Below are 20,599 nucleotides of genomic sequence, written 5' to 3'. Positions count from 1 at the left end.
TTTGACGCACCTTGTTTGAAACCGATGGACGAAAATGAATTGCTTTGATTATATTCATATATAGATATAGATATTATATATATACACAGCAGAGTATAACCATGATAAAATGTTAGCAGTAAATTAGCTCCTCATGCTAATTGAATGAGTTCAATATTCTTAAAAACAAAAACATTCAAACATCATGAAACCACTGGACATGTTGATGTAACTACCCCAAAATTATGTGGAAATGTAACTTCTGCTCTAAAAAGCTTACATAAAGGCCTATATATATATATATATATATATATATATATAAAACTTAGAGCTTAAATGTTATTGACCCCTTTAAAGTGAACAACGTATTAAAATGAGCTATAAAAATGGAATGAAAAAACAACAGGAGTAATATATATCAGTATACACAAGCACACAAATAATGTATATACTCAGCTTAAAAAACACAAAGATCAGTGTGAAATCAATACAAGAGCAAATCATTGTTGTTTTCTGCTGTTTTTCATCCCCTCGTTCTGCCGTTCATCTTTCCGAGCTCATTCTTCTGTGCCATCCTTCAATTCTGTGACCGAATTAACTAAAGTTTTATCCGGAGTAGTTCGGAAAGCATCCCTTCTGGTGTTGACGGATTGAAAGCCGTGTTACTCTGCGGTCTGCGCTTTCTTAGTTTTGCCTCGTTTCTTTATAGGGGGCTGTGTGTCTCTAGCTTGGGCTGGATTCCCACTGTCCACTGGGGCAGGGGGTGTGGTTGGGGTGTTGATGACGGGGTTGGGCACGAGGGTTTGGGTTTCTGGGGCTGGGCTTACGGTCTGGGGTGGAAGCAGAGCTGGAGCTGGGCTGTAGCTCTGAGTCTCTGCTGGAAAGAGGGCTGTCACCAGGTGGTGCTCTTTGGGCTTTCGTCCCCTCTTCTTCCCAGGCACTACGTTTTTCATGTCCTTCTGTAAGCCATTGCTCTCTGGCTCTTTTTTCTTGTTGTTGGTCACCTCGTTGGTAGACGCCCGAAACCAGTTCTGTGCACATAAGGCCACATGAAGTTCAAAAAGAAACCGATAATCAAGGACTATTAGAGAATTTGCATGAATTTTTAGAAGTATAACATTTTAGAAGGACACTATTCATCCCTAGAGACCCCTCGAGAAAAAACTAAAAACTAAAATTAGCAACATTATCGTGTACTAAAATCTGAAACTAAGGTACGAAAAATATTTGTAATATAAAACTATTACTTTCTGTAATACTCAAACGATAAAGTGCTTCACACACAAATCAGTTATAGATGTGCTGGATATAAACCTATAAATATGAAATAATATGAGAAAATATATAAATCCCACACACTACTCAAGTTCACATCATCACAAATATTTGAATGAGCAACGTCTTGCTTGTAAGGGAAGGTCGATTAACGGAAACTTTTTTGTGATGATGCAAACTTAGTAAACTGTAGTGTGCAGGATTGATATATTTTAATATAGCTGTATTAAAATAATCTTCATATGACGGCAAAATGTTGTGACCTTTGTTAAAATATTAACTCTAACCTGCAGATGCATATATAGCAGATTTATTAGCAAATTAACTTAAGGTTTTAACCAATTTTCTGGAAAATCCAATCCTTTAAGTCAATTTTTTACAATCTATTCAAAAATAAAAAAGTTCATAAAATAAAAGTTAATTTAATTTAGATGTCTTGGTTATTTTAGATAATTCGGAAAACATTCTGATAATCAGGTATCACCAATAATAACTGAACTTAAAACCAAAACTAAAATACATAAAAAGCAAAAGAATTAGGTCTATAAAATAAAAACTACAATTAGAAACTAAAAATAAAATCTAAAATTTAATGTAAACTATAAACTTATAAAACTTAGGAACTCATGAAAATAGTATTAAAATAAAAATGCATTTCAATGTTTCAATGGATTCTTAAGAAACTAAAATGACAGTGTACTTTTTTTCTTGTCTTTCATATTCAATTCATATTGAGCTTGGTGTGAACAGGCCTTAAAGTGATAGTTCACCCAAAATTTTAATTCTGTTATCAGCTATTGACTTCCATAGTATTTTATTCTGTACTATGGAAGTCAACGGCTACCGTCAATTGTTAGGTTACCAGCATTCTTCAAAATATCTTCTTTTGTGTTAAACAGAAGAAAGAAATTCATACAGGGTTGAAACAAGTGGAGGGGCATACAATACACAGGTTTAGTTTTTAGGTTTGCTTTACCTGAGAGTGTGTCTTGCTGATATGGTACTTCACGCCGCTCTCAGAGTTAAACTCCTTCTGACAGAGCAAACACGTGTACTTCCCTACGTCGCCCCCTCCCTGTGCGGAGAACAATAACAGCACTGAAGCTGATACAGTATCAGCAATATCTGAGATCAAACATGTACAACTGTTTAAATGATCTATAATTAATTAACAACTACAGCAAAGCATGCAGAGGTTTTTTATACCTTGTTACAGCTTGCCAAGTGCGCTTTAAGTCCAGATACACTTGAGTAGATTGCCTCGCAGTTCTGTTATGAAATCAAGAGAGACATGAGGAGAAGAACTGAACAACAAAAATGTCAACATTTTTAACACAATTTTCAAGAGCTCTTCAGGCTCTCCAACAAAACTATCATTCAGATATTCATATTGAGGTTGGAATCTGTTACTGAAGCACTAGCAGCTATTAAAGTCAATGTTCGGTCAGAAGTACAAGACAGATACTTACACAATTGGGGCAGCAGATAAATCCTTTTTCCTTCACTTCGTTCTTCCAGCTGTTCACAGTTTCAGGGCTAAAGTTGGGGAGACCTGGTCGTGTATAGTTGAGCTATAAAATACAGTGTGTACATAGAAATTAAAAAATAAGCAGTTAAATGTGTATATGAGGAGTAAAGGCGTAAAGAGGAGTAAAGAGGAGTAAAGAGTCCAAAGTTTTTCAGTTTTTTTTCATATTCATCATCCTTTCCTATCAAAATGCTTGTTATGGATGCGAAAACGCAGAAAATCGAACCTGATCCAAATTTTTTATGACGGACGAAAGTTTCGAAGGCAGTGTGTAAACGTGATTGACACAACATGAGGTCGTATTTATTTTTCAACGTGCAAAAATGTCAGACTTCAATTTCTGCAATGACCTTAACTACCAAAATTTAGAAACACTACTGACTACATTTTTTTTGTAGCATGATATTGGCTAAGGCAACTTGTTTGGCAATAAGTAGCAGAATGGAGAGACCAAACATTTAAAAGAAGTAGTACCTCTGCTTCAATGATAAAGTAAATTTAAAATAAATATGTATGCTATGTAAAATTATATATGTTATATGCTACTGTTTATCCCTATACTTTTTCTAGGATTGTCAAATGATTAAAATGAACAGCACATAAATTTTCAAAGTCATAATTGTGTTAAATGAGAAGAGCAATGAATAGACTTAAAAAAAAAGCTTTAAGAAGAAATATTTTGATTTAGCATTTCATGAATAATTATAATAAATGGGTATTAATGAGTTTTATTTAATACTGAAACATGAAATTATTGTTTTTTAAAACAATTGATTCTCTAAATGTGAAACAACCATCAGTAGGTGTCAGAGAGTCTTAGATTTAGTTCACACTGCAGGCTAAAGAGGCCCAGATCTGACTTTTTTGCCCAAATGTGACCCATATCTGATTTTCTTATGATAGTCTGAACAGCACAAATTCGATTTTTTCAAATCAGCCCCAGGCCACTTTCATATGTGGTCCTAAATCAGATACATATCCAATGTTTTGCAATGCGACTTCAGTCTGAACGGCCATGTCGCATTTCATGCGATTTTTACGTCATTGAAATGCGACAGACGTCACAATTCTGCGCTAACACGAGCAGCATCCATTTTTATTTCCGCAAACACAATGCGCTGCGTCTGACGTCACGTCGTAAAGTTGTGGCCTAATGGTTAACGAGTCAGACTCGTAATCCAAAGGTTGCAGGTTCAAGTCTCGGACCGGCAGGGATTGTAGGTGGGGGAGTGACTGTCCAGCGCTTTCTCCACCCTCAATACCACGACTGAGGTGCACCGAACCCCCAACTGCTCCCCGGGCACCACAGCATAAATGGCTGCCCACTGCTCCGGGTGTATGTTCACGTTGTGTGTGTGTTCACTGCTGTGTGTGTGCACGTTGGATGGGTTAAATGCAGAGCACAAATTACGAGTATGGGTCACCATACTTGGCTGTATGTCACTTCACGTCTTCTTCTGCGCATGTGCATTTAAATGACAATGTGAACAACACGAAAAAAAATCCGATCTGAGCATTAAGACCTGCAGTGTGAACTAAGTCATAATGAGCGAGTCATTTATTCATTCATTTAACCAATTTGTTATTTTCCCCATAATTAATCACATGAAATTAACACGTTAAATCAACAGCCCTAATATTTTCATAGTCTTTAAAGGGATGGTTCACCCAAAAAAGAAAAAAATATTTATTATCCTACTTGATGTGTTTGTTACTATATACCTCCTATAATTTCAAGTCAATCGGATCATTGCACGCTGAGATATGGCTCTCCATGTGTTGACACTGTCTGGCGGTCATTTTGAAAGCTGTCTAAAAACTTTCACCAAAAGAAGAGCCCCTTAAATGTGCATTTTTTTAGATGTTTAAGCCTTTATTTTGGGTAAGTTTCACCACTTATTGTAAAATTAAGAGATTAGTGTTCAAACTTTTGCATATTATCACGTGGAACTTGGATGTTGGAAATCATTATATTAGATCCAAAAGATAGTTTTAGCAACACGGCGCAGATGCTACAGAACACAGTTAGCTGACTAGCTCTATAAGATTGTGCGCTACGCTAACATATTACTTCACAGGCTTTATTTGCTTGTACTTTTACATCCATCATATTATAAATTGATAGTTTATTGCTGGTCTGTCGTTTTAGAGTGCTGTAATTATGAAAGATTTCATATTATTTTGAGGTGAGCTTAAAGAGTGCACTACTATGAAAATCACACAGCTTCAGTGTGACATCAATAAGAAAAAGTATAATTTCATAGATATTGTTAATAATATTTGTTCATATTAAAATATGTTTGAACTTAATACATGACCTAGACTATTTATTTAGCAAAAATCCTGTCATTTTAATAAATATTACATTCAATTTATAAAAAAAAGTGTTGCTGCTCCAATTAAGCTCAGTGTGCTCTCTTTAAACTCTTCCACATTGAACGTCTATGTAAATACTTCATAAACAGACTTCACATATTAACTGATGGTTGTCACTAATCAATTTTCAATCTGCAGACTGGCTCTGATCTTTGGCATCTAGCATCAACTTCTCCAGACTGTAAATCTGTGGAAAATAGGGGCAAAAATCATGTCGTGTATTCCAGTCTTGAGACTATAGATACGTTTACATCCATTTAAAAAGAGGTTTCGTAATGAGGCTAGTTTCTGTGTTCATCCCCATGAATGAAATGTTTTATTGGTTTGTTTTATTTGATTTTTGAACGTGTTACTTAGCTGAAAGTGGACTAGTCTAGATGTTGCAGTGTGCTTAAATGACACTTCACTATGAATATAACTGATCGACTTGAATGCTTGTTACTTGATTTCAGTGTTCTGTTTTTTTTGTGATTGACTTTGTACCTTCAAAAAATATATTTTTACAATTATTCTTTAAAATAAACAAGAATTTTTAATAAAACATGATATGAGCTTAATGGGAACAGGGTACAGAAATAACAGAAATGTACCCATTAAGCACAGCTGGACTTTAATTTAATGATGTATATCTTAATTGAAATGCTTTTGTCATTTAAAATAAAATGAAATATTTTTGTGTGAGAAATTAATATTTTATTTTAACATAACTTTGTACTGAAACCAATGTCTTGTGCACTAAAAATGTCTCAATGTAGATTTTGGTGAGCTTAATAGGTATGTTTACCCTACTCACTCTCATGTCGTTCCAAACCCGTAAGACAAACACAAATTAAGATATTTTTGATGAAATCTGAGAGCTTTCTGACCCTCCCATAGACAGCAAGGGTCCTAACACAATCAAGGCCCAGAAACGTAGCAAGGACATCAGTAAAATAATCCATGTGACATCAGTGGTTCAACTGTAATTTAATGAAGCTACAATAATACTTTTTGTTCGCAAAGAAAATAAAACGACTTTATTCAACAATTCTTCTCCTCCTCATCCCATCTCCTCTAAATATAAACAACGCATGCCCATTCTGTACTCGATGCGTAAACAAGGCAAAGCGCATTCAACGTAAGCAGTATGTTTACATTTAGCCACTGATGTCACGTGGACTATTTACTGAGGTTCTTGCTACGTTTCTGGACCTGGGAACATTTCAGTTGTGTTGCTGTCTATGGGAGGGCCAGATAGATCTCGGATAGATTTCATCAAAAATATCTTAATTTGAATTCTGAAGATGAACGAAGGTTTAGAACGACATGAGGGTGAGTAATTAATGACAGAATTTGAATTTTTGGTTGAACTATCCCTTTAATGAAATATAATTTAAAATCAATGCTGTTAAACTTATTGACATCTGTTTTGTGTTGTATAAATACTATTAATAAACAAATCTTATATTTTTAAAAATAAATTGCTTAATTTGACAATTTACTTTTGTAAACGTATAGTGTAGCATTAACACTTTAGTATAGGGACCAGTTCTCACTATTAACTACTTGCTTATTAGCATGCCAATTAATAACATATTGGCTGTTTATTAGTACTTATAAAGCACATATTCTGCATGACCATATTCTACATCCACAATCCTACCCAATACCTAAACTTAACAACTACCTTACTAACTATTAAAAAGCAACAAATTAGTAGGCAAAAGTCTGTTTGTTAATAGCGAGAATTGGACCTTAAAAAAAGTGTGACCAGTGTAGCATTTTTAAAGTGACTTCAACACTGCCATACCCTCTTGATGTCTGGTACGAGGTCGTCTTTGATGCGTCGTTTGGTGCCCCAGTCTTTGGCCAGCTCGTCCTCTGCGATCTCCTGCAGGTGGAACACTGCCACCTGAGCCGAGCGCCGGCGCACCCTGCCGCTGGGCGTCCTCTCCAAATCCAGCAGCTGCTCCACCTCTGTTTTCTCCTCCTTCCTCTCCTCCATCTTCTCCACCGTCTCGTCTACTCTCTCCTTTGCCTTCTCTCTGCCCTTTATTTGCGCAGGTTCTTCCTCTTCCTCCTCCTCCTCCTCCTCTTCTTCTTCATCCTCCAGCACATCCTCCTCATCTTTACTGTCTTCCTGTTTCCAGTCCTCAGCTGTGAGCTAAATGTGGTGATATAACAGACGTTTAAAAGCATCTGGATTGATTACTGATCAATAACATGACACTGGTCGTGACGTTTTTCCACACAATGTTAGATTAGCAGTATGACGTGTAGTGTGGCTGTGTAATCTCACCGAGTGTGCAGACAGGGTGGTGACGGGGTGCTCGGTGCGCAGGTGGTACTCACGACCAGCTTTTGAGCGATAGGTCTTACCACAGTGCTGGCACAGGAAGACAGGCTTCTGTCTGTCTGGCAGCTCTCTGCCACAGCGTTTCTGATGATACTGATAACCCATCAGACTGGAGAAATGAGCTGAACAGCCCTGTTTGACAGAGAATCAAACATACTTCATTAATTAACTCATTGATCTGTGGGCTGACAGTCTAGGTTCCTTTGAAGGGGCCTGTTTGTTAACACAAACTACATTTACATACTTAGGGACAGATTTACTATCAGTTTGTGCCAGTGCAAATCCTCATATGGATTATGGATATGGATTTGTAGGAGTTTCCCTTTCGATTGGTAAATTTATGAGAGGAGATTTGAATATTTAATGCCGCAAAAAAGCATGTCTTAAAGCAGGCAGTAATTTGCGCTGCTGTTGGTAGATTGCGCTGGTCATTTTGGAAAAGATCTGGCTGCGTCTGTGTTCTTTAATGTGCACCCTGTTTAGAAAAGCTGGCCCTTAGTGACAAATAATTTTTCAGGATTTTTTCAGGATACATTTCAGCTATTTTTTCAGGAATGCTCTCATCTTCTTCCCTCCACTTTCTATTTCTCTTCTCATCACTTTCTCCACACATACTGTAGGAATTGGAACCAGACTGCTCTGCTGAAAAGACCAAATTAAAATGAATTTCCAAGCGGGTTAGTGCTGGTCTAGCTGGTGAACCAAATAAACACATGCTTACAGTGAAGTGACATTCAGCCAAGTATGGTGACCCATACTCGGAATTCGTGCTCTGCATTTAACCCATCCAGCGTGCACACACACACCGTGAACATACACCCGGAGCAGTGGGCAGCCATTTTATGCTGCAGCGCCCGGGGAGCAGTTGGGGGTTCGGTGCCTTGCTCAAGGGCACCTCAGTCGTGGTATTGAGGGGGGAGAGAGCGCTGGACATTCACTCCCCCCACCTACAATCCCTGCCGGCTGGGGACTCGAACCCGCAACCTTTGGATTACAAGTCCGACTCTCTAACCATTAGGCCACGACTTCCCCCAAGACACACAGACAGAGAAGTAGAAGGACAGACAGATAGGCAGAAAGGAAGGCAGATAGACAGACAGACAGAAATATAGATAGACAGACAGACAGAAATATAGACAGACAGACAGACAGACAGACAGACAGACAGACAGAAATATAGACAGACAGACAGACAGATAGACAGACAGACAGACAGACAGACAGACAGACAGACAGACAGAAATATAGACAGACAGACAGAAATATAGACAGACAGACAGACAGACAGACAGATAGATAGAAATATAGACAGACAGACAGACAGACAGACAGACAGACAGACAGACAGACAGACAGACAGACAGACAGACAGACAGACAGACAGATAGATAGATAGATAGATAGATAGATAGATAGATAGATAGATAGATAGATAGATAGATAGATAGATAGATAGATAGATAGATCTGCTGAAGTGTGCACAAGAAGACAAAAGTCAAAACAGAGAAAGTGAGAGACAGAAAGTAGGCAGAAATTAGGACATATTAAGGACAGCCAGTGCCGTCTAGGGAGACAGACAGACGGCAGGCACCAATGATAAATTCCTACCTCACTAGGACATTTGATTCGGCCCATCTGTTTGAGGACGCAGCGTAGCCTCTCTCTCTCCTCCTGCTCCTTCTCAGACACATTTTCACTCGCCGAGGGCTTACAAATGGGAAACAAATACAATGCAACACATTAGTGTCTTTCCAGAGACTCTTCCTCAAGTCTTTATAACAGTATGTTTCCAATCACTGCTTTCTGAAAGCCAGATGCCTTTATAGAGGGACATTTACTCAAGGCGTGTTAACAGCAATGCTTTTTACAGCACTGTATTTGGCCTGTTAAAAACATCAGCAGGGAAATGAGACATGAGCTATCTAAACAGGATGCCAGACACCTCAACACAGCACCTGAGGGTAAACACTAAGTTTGAGATACAACTTCAGTTCTGTACAGAAAAAAATTACTCGCAGACTGTTAAACTAAATTATGACAGTGTTAACACCCATAGGCGCTCAAAACACAGAGGGCTGATAATGTAGAGGGTTACATGATGTGTGAGAGATACTGCATCGCCTGGCTACAGTATATCACCCTGAAGCTCTCAATGTGAATCAATGATTCAATGATTTATTCATGAAGACAGTCACTTGCTTTGTTTCTGAATAAATCAGTTATATGAATGACTGAATGACTCACACATTAACAGTGACTTATCGTCACCTACTGGTGGTTTTACAGTATAATACAGTATATATACATATTTACAGTATAATTGCATTGTTTTATATATATATATATATATATATATATAGAGAGAGAGAGAGAGAGAGAATTTCAATATTCAGGTTTTCTAAAAAAAAGAAAAAAATATATATATTTTTTTAAATCTACAGAGACCCTAAAGAGACATTTGCAAAAAAAAAAATGAAGGCTTTTGCGTGCGCACAAGAAACTTTTTGCGAGCTCATGCGTTACAGTTTCCAGTTGTGTCACTTCTGCCATTTACAAAGAAGAAAACAAGAGCATGCATGCGCATTTATTAGGCAAACTGAGATCTATTTTGGGCTTCATTACAAAAACATTGTTTCTGTTCTTGCATTCCGACACAGATAAATCATCACTGAACAGCTTTTTCCCCTCAGGCTATATTCCACCTGAACAATACATCTCAGGACTGTACATCTGTACATAACTTCTCAAAACTTTTCATCTGTAAAATAGCACATTCACAATTCTTTCTATTTTCTCTATATTTTGTACATAACCTCCTAAAACAACTCCTATTACATTAAATGATATGCATGTCTTCACTCTCTCTGTACTTTCTCCACTGGATGCTCCTGTCACCAAGACAAATTTCTTTGTGTTTTTGTGTGTGTAAACACACTTGACAATAAAGCTCTTTCTGATTCTGACATTTAAAATGCATTTTGAGGTCTAGAAGTGATAGATAGCTACAATATAAAAGCTCAAATTTTGGATTTCGATATGGCAATATATATAGCCTATTGTCCCACATAAAACTTTAAAAGCCAGTTAAATATGTAAACAATTGAATTGTTATGCCGTTCAGTGGTGATTTATTGGTGTTGGAATGCAAGAACAGAAATAATGTTTTCCTATTGAAGGCCAAAATAGGCTAATAGGATAAAATATTGAAATAATACTAATTTCCCCCTCTCAATAACTAGTGTTTTTAACTTCTGGAGGCAAATAATTGATCATGATTGATCATGGGCAGATGTTACGGCAGTGATGCCCCCTGAAGCAAGAACAAGTGTACTAGTCACAAGTATTCTTTTCAATCTTTTTTCATTTTCAGGCCAAGTGTGTCCAGACGTTTTGCTTTCAGTCAAGAATGTTCATTTTATTGAATCACAATTTTTTTTAAATATTTTGTTTTCAGCTACCTAAGACAACCAGACCTGAAATCACTTTACACGTTTGTCGTTCTCTTCCTGTCGAAGTGGGCGGATCTTGGCTAGAATAAGCTGCAATGTTGCCCAGACCTTATGCTGATTCTCAAATGTTTGGCTCAGTGAGACTCAGCACCTGGCTCAAATAACAAATCACAGACCTAAATGCACATCCTCATTAATGTTTCATACCGTTTCTGAGACATTTGGTCGTGCATAATTTAACACATTTCATTGGAAATATTGTTTGCAGCTAATGCTTGGCAGATGGAGCTTACATCCTCATGGCCCTCTTTAACCAGCATTTCTCTCTCATGTTTTTACACTAAACCTCACAAGGGTCACAAGTGACACCATCATCGTTACTGGATGTGCCGTTTCTATTCAGATGTTGGCTGAATATGACTGGAAAAAAACATATGAACTTTGCTCATAAGGGAGATTTGCCATGAAGAAAGATCACTGGCAGGAAAGCTGTTAATAGTTTAGGAATATTGAGGAAATTATTACTGTACAGAAATAAGGCTGGGGAACAGGAGACAATCATTACAGTTGAAATACTGCTTGAAGACTGTTTTAAAAGGCATTACTAGACCTTTTCCCATATGTGCAGTTAATGGTTAGAGTCTAATGGATGCTTTAGGTCTTAAAGTGATGCTGGAGTATAGAGATGGTGTCAGATATAATAGAGATTAGAGGCTGATGTGGACGCAGGGCAGCAGCTGCTCTCTGTAGTGTAGTATATCATTTTAAACAGCACATAATGCACACACACAGCTCCACTTGTTTATTAAAGACATTAAAATGCTATAGTTTCAGATCTTTCAGAAAAAGAATTGCGCTTAATTGTATTAAATGTACATATACAGTACATTTTTAATCTTATACTTGCAGATTATATAATTTTACTGAAATAAAATGCCATTCAAATGTACTTAAAGAGGGTTTACTTATATGTTTCATAACGCACTTAAGTACACATTTAAAAATTGCACTTTGCAACATGTCAAATTAAACATTTTAAAGTACAGTTCATTTTAAAACATTGTGTTTTAATCATCTTTTAAAGAAGTACTCTTGTGTTGACTACGTTAACGTGTAATTTAAAGTTAATATATTTGAAATATATGAACATATTACAAATATATTAATATATTACATATGTGTAATTACAAAAATATTTTAATGCACGACATACACATTTCAATAGAAATGACATTAAAGTATATTTTAGATTACTATAAATGCCTGTCAGAACATTTGGAAGTACACTTTAACCATATTTCAAAGACAACACAAGTAATTATGATATTTTGTTTAAAGATTTAAAAACGTTAAATACATTTTAATTTCAAATCATAGACATTTGACATCTAGGAGATGAGCTCTGTTATAGATCTGCAGTTAATTCTTATAACAGGCTAAAGTAAAATGTGTTCTGGCACCGCCGCTCACCTTAATGTGGTCAGCCATGCTGTGGTAATTGAGTCCGGCTTTTGATCGGAACTGTTTCTGACACTGCTGACATTTGAGAGCGTCCCGCAGCTACAAGAAAAAGACCACAGTTTATGATGTTCACCTCAAATATCATGAAATCATGGGTTATAAATGTGACATTTTATATTTGGTATTCCAGTTACAATGATGCAAACTGCAAACTATGTATTTTTCCCCTTGAAGCAGTCAACTAATAAAGCATTTGAAGGATTTTTCTTCTGAAAAGCATTAAAATATTCCCTACCAGCCCTACATGACAACTGTGACTGTTGACAATGACGTGAATTCGGTTCATACTTGGTAATGGCTATTGATTTTTTTTTTATTTTGTGTGGTGATTTTAATCTACACACTTAATTTTAAATTACACACTTGACCTTTAATACTAAAACCTTTACACACTTAACCTTTAATAGAAAAACCACGGTGATGAAGTAAACATGATTTATATAAAAAAATATTTATTTTAAAAATGCAATGCAAAAAAATTTAAATTATTTGAACAAGTTCAAGGCCTATTTACAATTTGTTTTCTTCATCCAGCAACAAAGAAACATTTCTATTGGTTATATTGCTGTGTTGAATTTTCAGCATCATTACTCCAGTCTTCAGTGTCACATGATCCTTCAGAAATCAGTATAATATGCTGATTTGCTGCTCAATAAACATTTCTTATTATTATCAATGCTGAAAACAGTTGTGCTGCTTCATATTTTTGTGAAACTGTGATAGCTTTTCTGAAGATTTGAAATAGAAATCTTTTGTAACATTATTCAGTAAATGTCTTAACTGGCACTTCTTGAATGCATCCTCGCTTAATAAAAGTCTATTTATTTCTGCATTGACATCCCCAAAAACACAAATGAGAAAATAAGGTCAATGAGTATCAATTTCATGCATTTCTTTTGCTATAAAACGTCTTCTCCCTTAATGCCCATCACAGCCATCATTGATTTCACACAGGGCTGAGGAAGAGGCCAGAGAAACTACAATTACTCGTGGCCCCACAATAACGCAGCCGATTGATTCCCTCTTTAATAGACATGTCATCATTTTTATAGAGTTGTGCAATACACTGGGCTGCCACTATAATTCTCTACTCCAGATGCACACTTGGTTGGGCCATTCACAGACGCCTAATCAATAAAGTGCCCCTAATGACTCCCTCCGGGCCCCTGTGCAAGGTCCTGAGAGAGAGGTGTCTAATTGCATGCCTGAAACATTCTCCTCTCCGCTTCCTTTGCGGTTTGGTTGTATAAACAACAAGATTTAATTCCCTCTCTTCCGTTCAATCGTTCTTTGGGCCTCATTCACGAAACGCAAGTGGAACAATAAATCCATTCTTACATAAACCATCCCAATGAATTGAGTGTGTCCATTTATGTAGGAATGTTTTTAGATATGATTTACAGTCAAACATTCTTTCTGCTTGAGTGTCATGGCTTTGTCCCTCTTCATATGGAAGAGCTTGAGCACATATGCCACATTATATTTGATGTGTTTAGAAAACTGAGAGTTGTTCTTTGGAGGAGCGTGGTTGTACGAAAGGTCCAATCCACCAAAGTCCCCATGGGATGTTTGGGTTACCAATAACTGAGGAACAAGACCTCATGTGGATTCCTCATGAGTCATGAGGTCAACGCAAACGTCAATGACAGCAGTCAGTTGAGGAGTCTGATATCTTGTTACATGTAATAAGTTAGATTTCACGGTTGGTGAATTGCCATCGATAGCTTCAACATCAAAACAAGATGGCGCCGCTGAGTTCGGACGCCGTCCAGGTCGCTCCGCTAAGATTGTGTTTTTATTTACTTTTTTTACTTACTTTTACTTTCTCTTTTTACACATTTCATGTCGGCACTGATCACCTATAACAAAGAAACACTTTTGGACATAGGAAACCGCTACACTAACCTGTTCCAGGACACTTTATCCAGGAATCCAGCATGGCCTCTGTAGATTCTTCGGAACGCGGAGATAAACAACAACCCCCCGAGGCGACGGATCAAGAAACACCGCGGGAAACGCGCTGGAATTCGAGATAGACTCAGGAAAAGGGCTCACAGTCCTCCTCTTCCGAGCATTCTGCTCGCAAATGTCCAATCCTTGGAGAATAAGATGGACGATCTTAGAGCCAGGATTAGTTTCACGGGACATAAGGGACTGTAACATCCTTTGTTTGTCCGAAACATGGCTCTTGTCCTCGGTCCCGGACACTGCTGTTATGCCAAGTGATAACTTCTCTGTTTTTCAGATGGACAGAACAGCAGAGGCCGGTAAATCCAGGGGTGGAGGTGTGTGTTTCATGATTAACAAGAAATGGTGTGATCCCAGGAATATCTCCATTCTGTCGCGTTCCTGCTCGCCTCATCTGGAACATCTTTCCATTATTTGCCGCCCATTTTATCTGCCCCGGGAGTTTTCATCGATCATTATTACTGCTGTGTACATTCCACCACAGGCAGACACCGGCTTGGCTTTGTCTAAGCTTCACGATGTGCTCAGCGGCTACATTAACGAACATCCTGATGCTGCCTTTATCATCGCGGGAGACTTTAACAAAGCTAGCCTCAAGCAGGTCATGCCGAACTTTCATCAACATGTATCCTGTCCAACTAGAGGACCGAATACACTGGACCATTGCTACACTCAGTTCAAGAATGCCTACAAAGCCCGCTCACTACCGGCTTTTGGCAAATCGGACCATGCCGCCATTTTCCTCACACCGGAATACAAACAAAGGCTCGTTCAGGATCCTCCGGTGCAGAGAGTAGTGATGCTCTGGTCCTCCCACTCAGAAGCTATGTTACAGGCGGCTCTTGATGACGTCGACTGGGACATGTTCCGGGCGAGTTCATCTGACGTCAGCGAGTTCACGGATGTAGCATTAAGCTTTGTAAACACGCTAACCGAGCAAGCTACAGAAACAATAACGATAAGGACATTCTTCAATCAGAAACCGTGGGTGGACAGTACAATCCGTGCTGCGGTTAACACACGCACTTCAGCTTATAATGAGGCTCTTCTGACCGGGAATATGAGCGAGTACAAAGCATCGTGCTATGCTCTCCGACGCGCAGTAAGAGCCGCCAAACACCGATACAGAGAGAGAATTGAGTGTCATTTCCAGCTGAGAGCAGATCCGTTGCTGGCCGACGAGTTAAACACCTTCTATGGCCGCTTCGATTGCAACGGCGGCGGCGCGTCTCTGCCGTCCAGCGCGTCAGGAAGCAGCAGGCAGAGCAGCGATGATCCTGTAATCACCGTGTCGGAGGATGAGGTTCGGAGGGCGCTAAAGAAAGTGAACGTCAGGAAAGCAGCCGGACCTGATGGGATAACCGGCCGTGTTCTGAGATCCTGCGCTGATCAGCTCGCTGGTTTGTTCACGTCTATCTTTAATGAGTCCCTTGCTACCTCCGTGGTTCCCATCTCATTCAAAAAATCCATCATTATCCCTGTGCCAAAGAACAATAAACCCTCTTGCCTGAATGACTATCGCCCAGTTGCCCTCACATCTATAGTCATGAAGGTTTTTGAGAGACTTGTAAAGAACCACATCTGCTCCTCCATACCTGATACTTTGGACCCTCGTCAGTTTGCCTATCGCCCAAATAGATCTACTGATGATGCCATCTCTCACGTCCTCCACTCTTCCCTCGCACACTTGGACAGCAACAATGGGAATTATGTAAGGCTGCTATTCATTGACTATAGCTCAGCTTTCAACAGTATAGTTCCCATCAAGCTGGCTGCTCTACTCTCTCTACACGCATGACTGCGTGTCCTCTCACAGCTCCACATCTATTATCAAATTCGCTGATGATACTGTGGTTCTGGGCCTCATCACCAACAACGATGAGACCGCATACTTGGACGAGGTAGAGAGACTCACATCATGGTGCCAGGACAACTGTCTCTCTCTGAATGTGAGCAAAACTAAAGAGCTGATCATGGACTTTAGGAAGAGACATCAGCGGCCCTACACTCCTCTTATGATCAGTGGGACCCCTGTGGAGAGGGTGAGTAGCTTCAAGTACCTCGGTGTAAACATCTCTGTGAACCTGACTTGGACTACACGCATCCAAACACAGGTTAAGAAAGCCAGGCAAAGACTATACCATCTGCGACAGCTGAGGAAATTCAGGGTCTCACCAGCAATCCTGAAAACTTTCTATTCAGGGACCATAGAAAGTATATTGACTCAGTGCATCTCAGTGTGGAATGGAAACAGCTCAAATCAGGACTACAGAGAGTTGTGCGCTTAGCTGAGCGCATCTCAGGGTCTCCTCTCTTAATTTGTGTTCTGAAGATGGAACGACACGAGGGTGAGTTTTTGGGTGAACTATCCCTTTAAAACAAATATTTCCATTGGGAATGTTAAGAGTAATTTATAATTTGTCCCACTCTGCGACCTTGTGGGATTTTCAATATTCTTAGTGTGATTTTTTTGAATCACAGTTTAGTCTGCGATTTAAAACATGCGTTGTGTGTTTTGAAGCGTGGGTGCGCACGAGTTGTAAAAACAGTGAGGGTCTCAGAGCGACGTCATTATTAAAAGGCTCGATCGGTCCACATTATTAATGAGAAGAAACTCACTCACTTCAATGCGCTGTATTTTGCATGAGATTGCATACACCGGAAAATTCAAATGTTACGAAAACTGTTTTAGGTATTGTATGTTCATTCATTCATTCATTCATTCATTTCATTCATCAATGTGCCAAAGTTCAAAAATCTTTTGAAGATATTGCTGAACATTTATTTAACCATTGCAAAAGTCAATTTCTGACTGAAGTAAATTTGTCATCTCAGTTTTTAGTGTTTATTTAAAATGAGACATCTTTTTAGTATTTTTTACCTATTGCACAATTATTTTAATTTCCAAACTGTTTTAGATAGTTATGCTTTGCTCAAAATGTGTTGGGTTGTGAAATAGATTATAATTTTCTAGGTGGGTCGTGGAATGGAAAAGTTTGGGAACCTCTGATTTATAAAATAATGGGTTCCTCTAAGCCAGGGGTGTCCAAACCTTTTCCTGGGGGGACAATGTTCTGGATATTTTAGCTCCAACCAGCTCCAACACACTTACCTGGAAGTTTCTAGTGAGTCTGAAGGCCTTGTTCAGGTTTGTTTAATTAGGATTGGACCTAAACTCTGCAGGACAGATTTGGACACCCCTGCTCTAAGCCTATGCTCGTACTAATGACAATAGTGTGTTTTAGAGTGACCTCTGACCTTCTGACAGATCTCCATGTGCTTCTTTAGTCCGTGAACGGTCTTGCGAGTGACGACAGAGCAGGTGGGACAGACCACTTCCCCTCTCTCAGAGATGGTGTTCTGCCACTGGGCTTCAGCAGGGGGCACTGAGACAAACAGATAAAACATGGTTATTAGGGCCCAAGCCAGTAAGGCGCAGGGCCCTATTGTTCTTCTAAGGATTATTATTTATTTTTTTTTTTTTTTTTTTTTTTTTTTTTTTTTTCAATCATCCGGGCACTTTTGGGGGCCTTAACGTGCCCGAAAACTCTCGAAAATTGGCACGCACATTGGAACCTGCGGCCATTAGGACGCCGCTGAGGCTGGGACCCGGGCGTGGCACAGGGGCTCTACGGCGCCCCCTGGAAAATTGTCAGAAAACTTGATGTATAGCTCACACATACTTGCACGTATTCATATGAAACTCGGTACACATATAGAACTCATTGAGCTGAACAACTTCCGCGCAGCATGTCATAGGCTCCGCCCAACAGGAAGTCGGCTATTCAGGGCTGTTTAAAAAGCGCATGCTCTGGAATTTGATATACTCCTCTGAGGATTTCCATACGATTGCCACCAAACTCGGTGAACATGATCTCAAGACATTGGGGACGCTAAATTGCGAAGATATTTTTGATATGTCGAACGGTTTGCCCGTGGCGAGGCGATGAAGTTATGGCGAAAAATGAGACCCAGGAAATGCCTAATAACGTCCACATACATTGTATGATGTAGATCAAACTTCAGTGATTTGTTCGTTGTATGATGCCGATCGGATAGATGTGACTATTATGACTGAAAGTTATAGCGCCACCAACTGGCTGCAGGAAGTGTGTCGTTTTCAAAATGCTTTGAATTCAGCATCTTCTTTTTACTCGATTTGCTTCAAACTTCACCAGAATAATGTCAAAACACGGCCGATGTAAAACTGTGAAGGCAATATTGATATCTAAAAGTATGTTGCCATGGCAACGTGTCAAAGTTGAAAATTCGTTTCTGGTGATTTTGAGGCAGATAACATGTTTAGAATGTCATGAAACTCAACACACATATCAGTATTAATGATAGTTAGACACTGGAAAAAGCTCATAAACGGGCGTGGAAGAGGCACTCTATAGCGCCACCTTTTGTCAAAAATGGGGGGGTTAGTTTTAGCTACAGACACCAAACTCGGTACATAAATTGTTCTAATTAATCCGGACAACTTTCTAATTTACAGTCATTAGCTACGACCAACAGGAAGTCGGCTATATTTATTTTAATGTGGGTTTTTTTTAAAAACGGGCTGTAAACAAATTAATACTCCTCCAAGCAGAAACACGGAAATCACACCAAACATTTTTTATCATGATGCCAAAATACTGAAGATGCTAAATTGCGGACGTATTTAGGATATCTTGAACGATGATTTAATGGCAATTTATTAAAGTTACAGTAAAAAAGATAATTTTTTTTTTTTTTTATCTTTTAAGAGAAGCTTCCAAACACTTCATAAAAAATTACATACACAGAACAATATAGTCTGAGGATATGTGATTAATTTCATGAATTTACAATACACTATGCTTAGGAGAAAATTTAAAAACTATCAGAAAGCTGTTAGACTGCTGAGTGAGAGATCCCTGTCACTGCAGCTGAGTGAGGGGTGGGGGTGGGGGTGGGGTGGGGTGTGAGTGACTGTGTGGATTGAGGAGCTGGGTGAGAGAGAGAAAGAGAGAGAGAGGGTCTGTTTTTTAAAATCTTTAAAAAATGCTTATAAATCATTAAATAAGGTCTCAATTCTTAACATTAGGAAATGCATTAATTAACGTGAACTAACAATGAAAAATATATTTTTACAGCATGTTAATTCTTCCATGATAGTATGAACTAACAAAGAACAATTTTTTTAAAGCATTTATTAATCTTTTTAATGTTAGAAAAATAGTCATGTTCAAAAGATAAACTTTAAAATGTAATAATATATTAACACATTTTGGAATTAATATTGATCAACATTAAATGGTATATAATTATTAATGTTTATATATATATAATGATAGCTACAGACACCAAACTCGGTACATAAATTGTTCTTATTAATCCGGACAACTTTCTAATTTACAGTCATTAGCTACGACCAACAGGAAGTCGGCTATATTTATTTTAATGTGGGTTTTGTTTTTAAACAGGCTGTAAACAAATTCATACTCCTCCAAACAGAAACACGTAAATCACACCAAACATTTTTTCTTATGATGCCAAAATACTGAAGATGCTAAATTGCGGACGGATTTAGGATATCTTGAACGATGATTTAATGGCAATTTATTAAAATTACAGTAAAAAAGAGAAAACTTTTCATTTTTTTTTTCTTTTAAGAGCAGCTTCCAAACACTTTATAAAAAATTACATACACAGAACAATACAGTCTGAGGATATGTGATTAATTTCATGAATTTACAATACACTATGCGGAGGAGAAAATTTAAAAACTATCAGAGTTCTCCTGTCACTGCTTCTAATGTGTGCGGTGGGTGACTGGGTGGGTGACTGACTGTGTGAGTTCAGTGAGTGTGGAGGGGGAGAGAGAGAGAGAGAGGGTCTGTTTAAACATCTCAATAAAATCCTTAAAAAATGCTTATAAAGCATTAAAGGTTTTGATAACACTTTATAATTAAGTCTCATTTGTTAACAGTAGTGAATGCATTAATTAACATGAACTAACAATGAAAAATATATTTTTTACAGCATGTTAATTCTTCATTGATAGTATGAACTTACAATGAACTAACAATGAACAAAATATTTTTTATATTAGAAAAATAGTCATGTTCAAAAGATAAAACTTTAAAATGTAATAATATATTAACACATTTTGGAATTGATTTTGATCAACATTAAATGGTA

General features: G+C 38.1%; 1 protein-coding gene across 1 annotated transcript in view; it reads right to left on the bottom strand.

Annotated features, from left to right (window-relative positions):
• Positions 1-500: 500 nt before the first annotated feature.
• Positions 501-20,599, bottom strand: part of LOC306859931 (zinc finger protein 512B-like) — a 57,049-nt gene continuing 36,950 nt past the window's right edge. Inside the window, exons 9-17 of the mRNA XM_079401350.1 lie at positions 17,690-17,817; positions 12,413-12,502; positions 9,102-9,200; positions 7,437-7,625; positions 6,948-7,301; positions 2,724-2,825; positions 2,461-2,523; positions 2,231-2,329; positions 501-1,010 (exon numbers count right to left, since the gene is read on the bottom strand). Of these exons, the coding sequence (XP_079257476.1) occupies positions 642-1,010; positions 2,231-2,329; positions 2,461-2,523; positions 2,724-2,825; positions 6,948-7,301; positions 7,437-7,625; positions 9,102-9,200; positions 12,413-12,502; positions 17,690-17,817 (1,493 nt within the window). The 3' untranslated portion in view covers positions 501-641. The remainder of the gene's footprint in view (positions 1,011-2,230; positions 2,330-2,460; positions 2,524-2,723; positions 2,826-6,947; positions 7,302-7,436; positions 7,626-9,101; positions 9,201-12,412; positions 12,503-17,689; positions 17,818-20,599) is intronic.

The sequence above is a fragment of the Barbus barbus genome (assembly GCF_936440315.1).
Source record: "Barbus barbus genome assembly, chromosome: 40".
Taxonomy (NCBI): domain Eukaryota; kingdom Metazoa; phylum Chordata; class Actinopteri; order Cypriniformes; family Cyprinidae; genus Barbus; species Barbus barbus.
The sequence above is the reverse complement of the archived record's forward strand: the minus strand, read 5'-3'. Positions and strand labels throughout refer to the sequence as shown.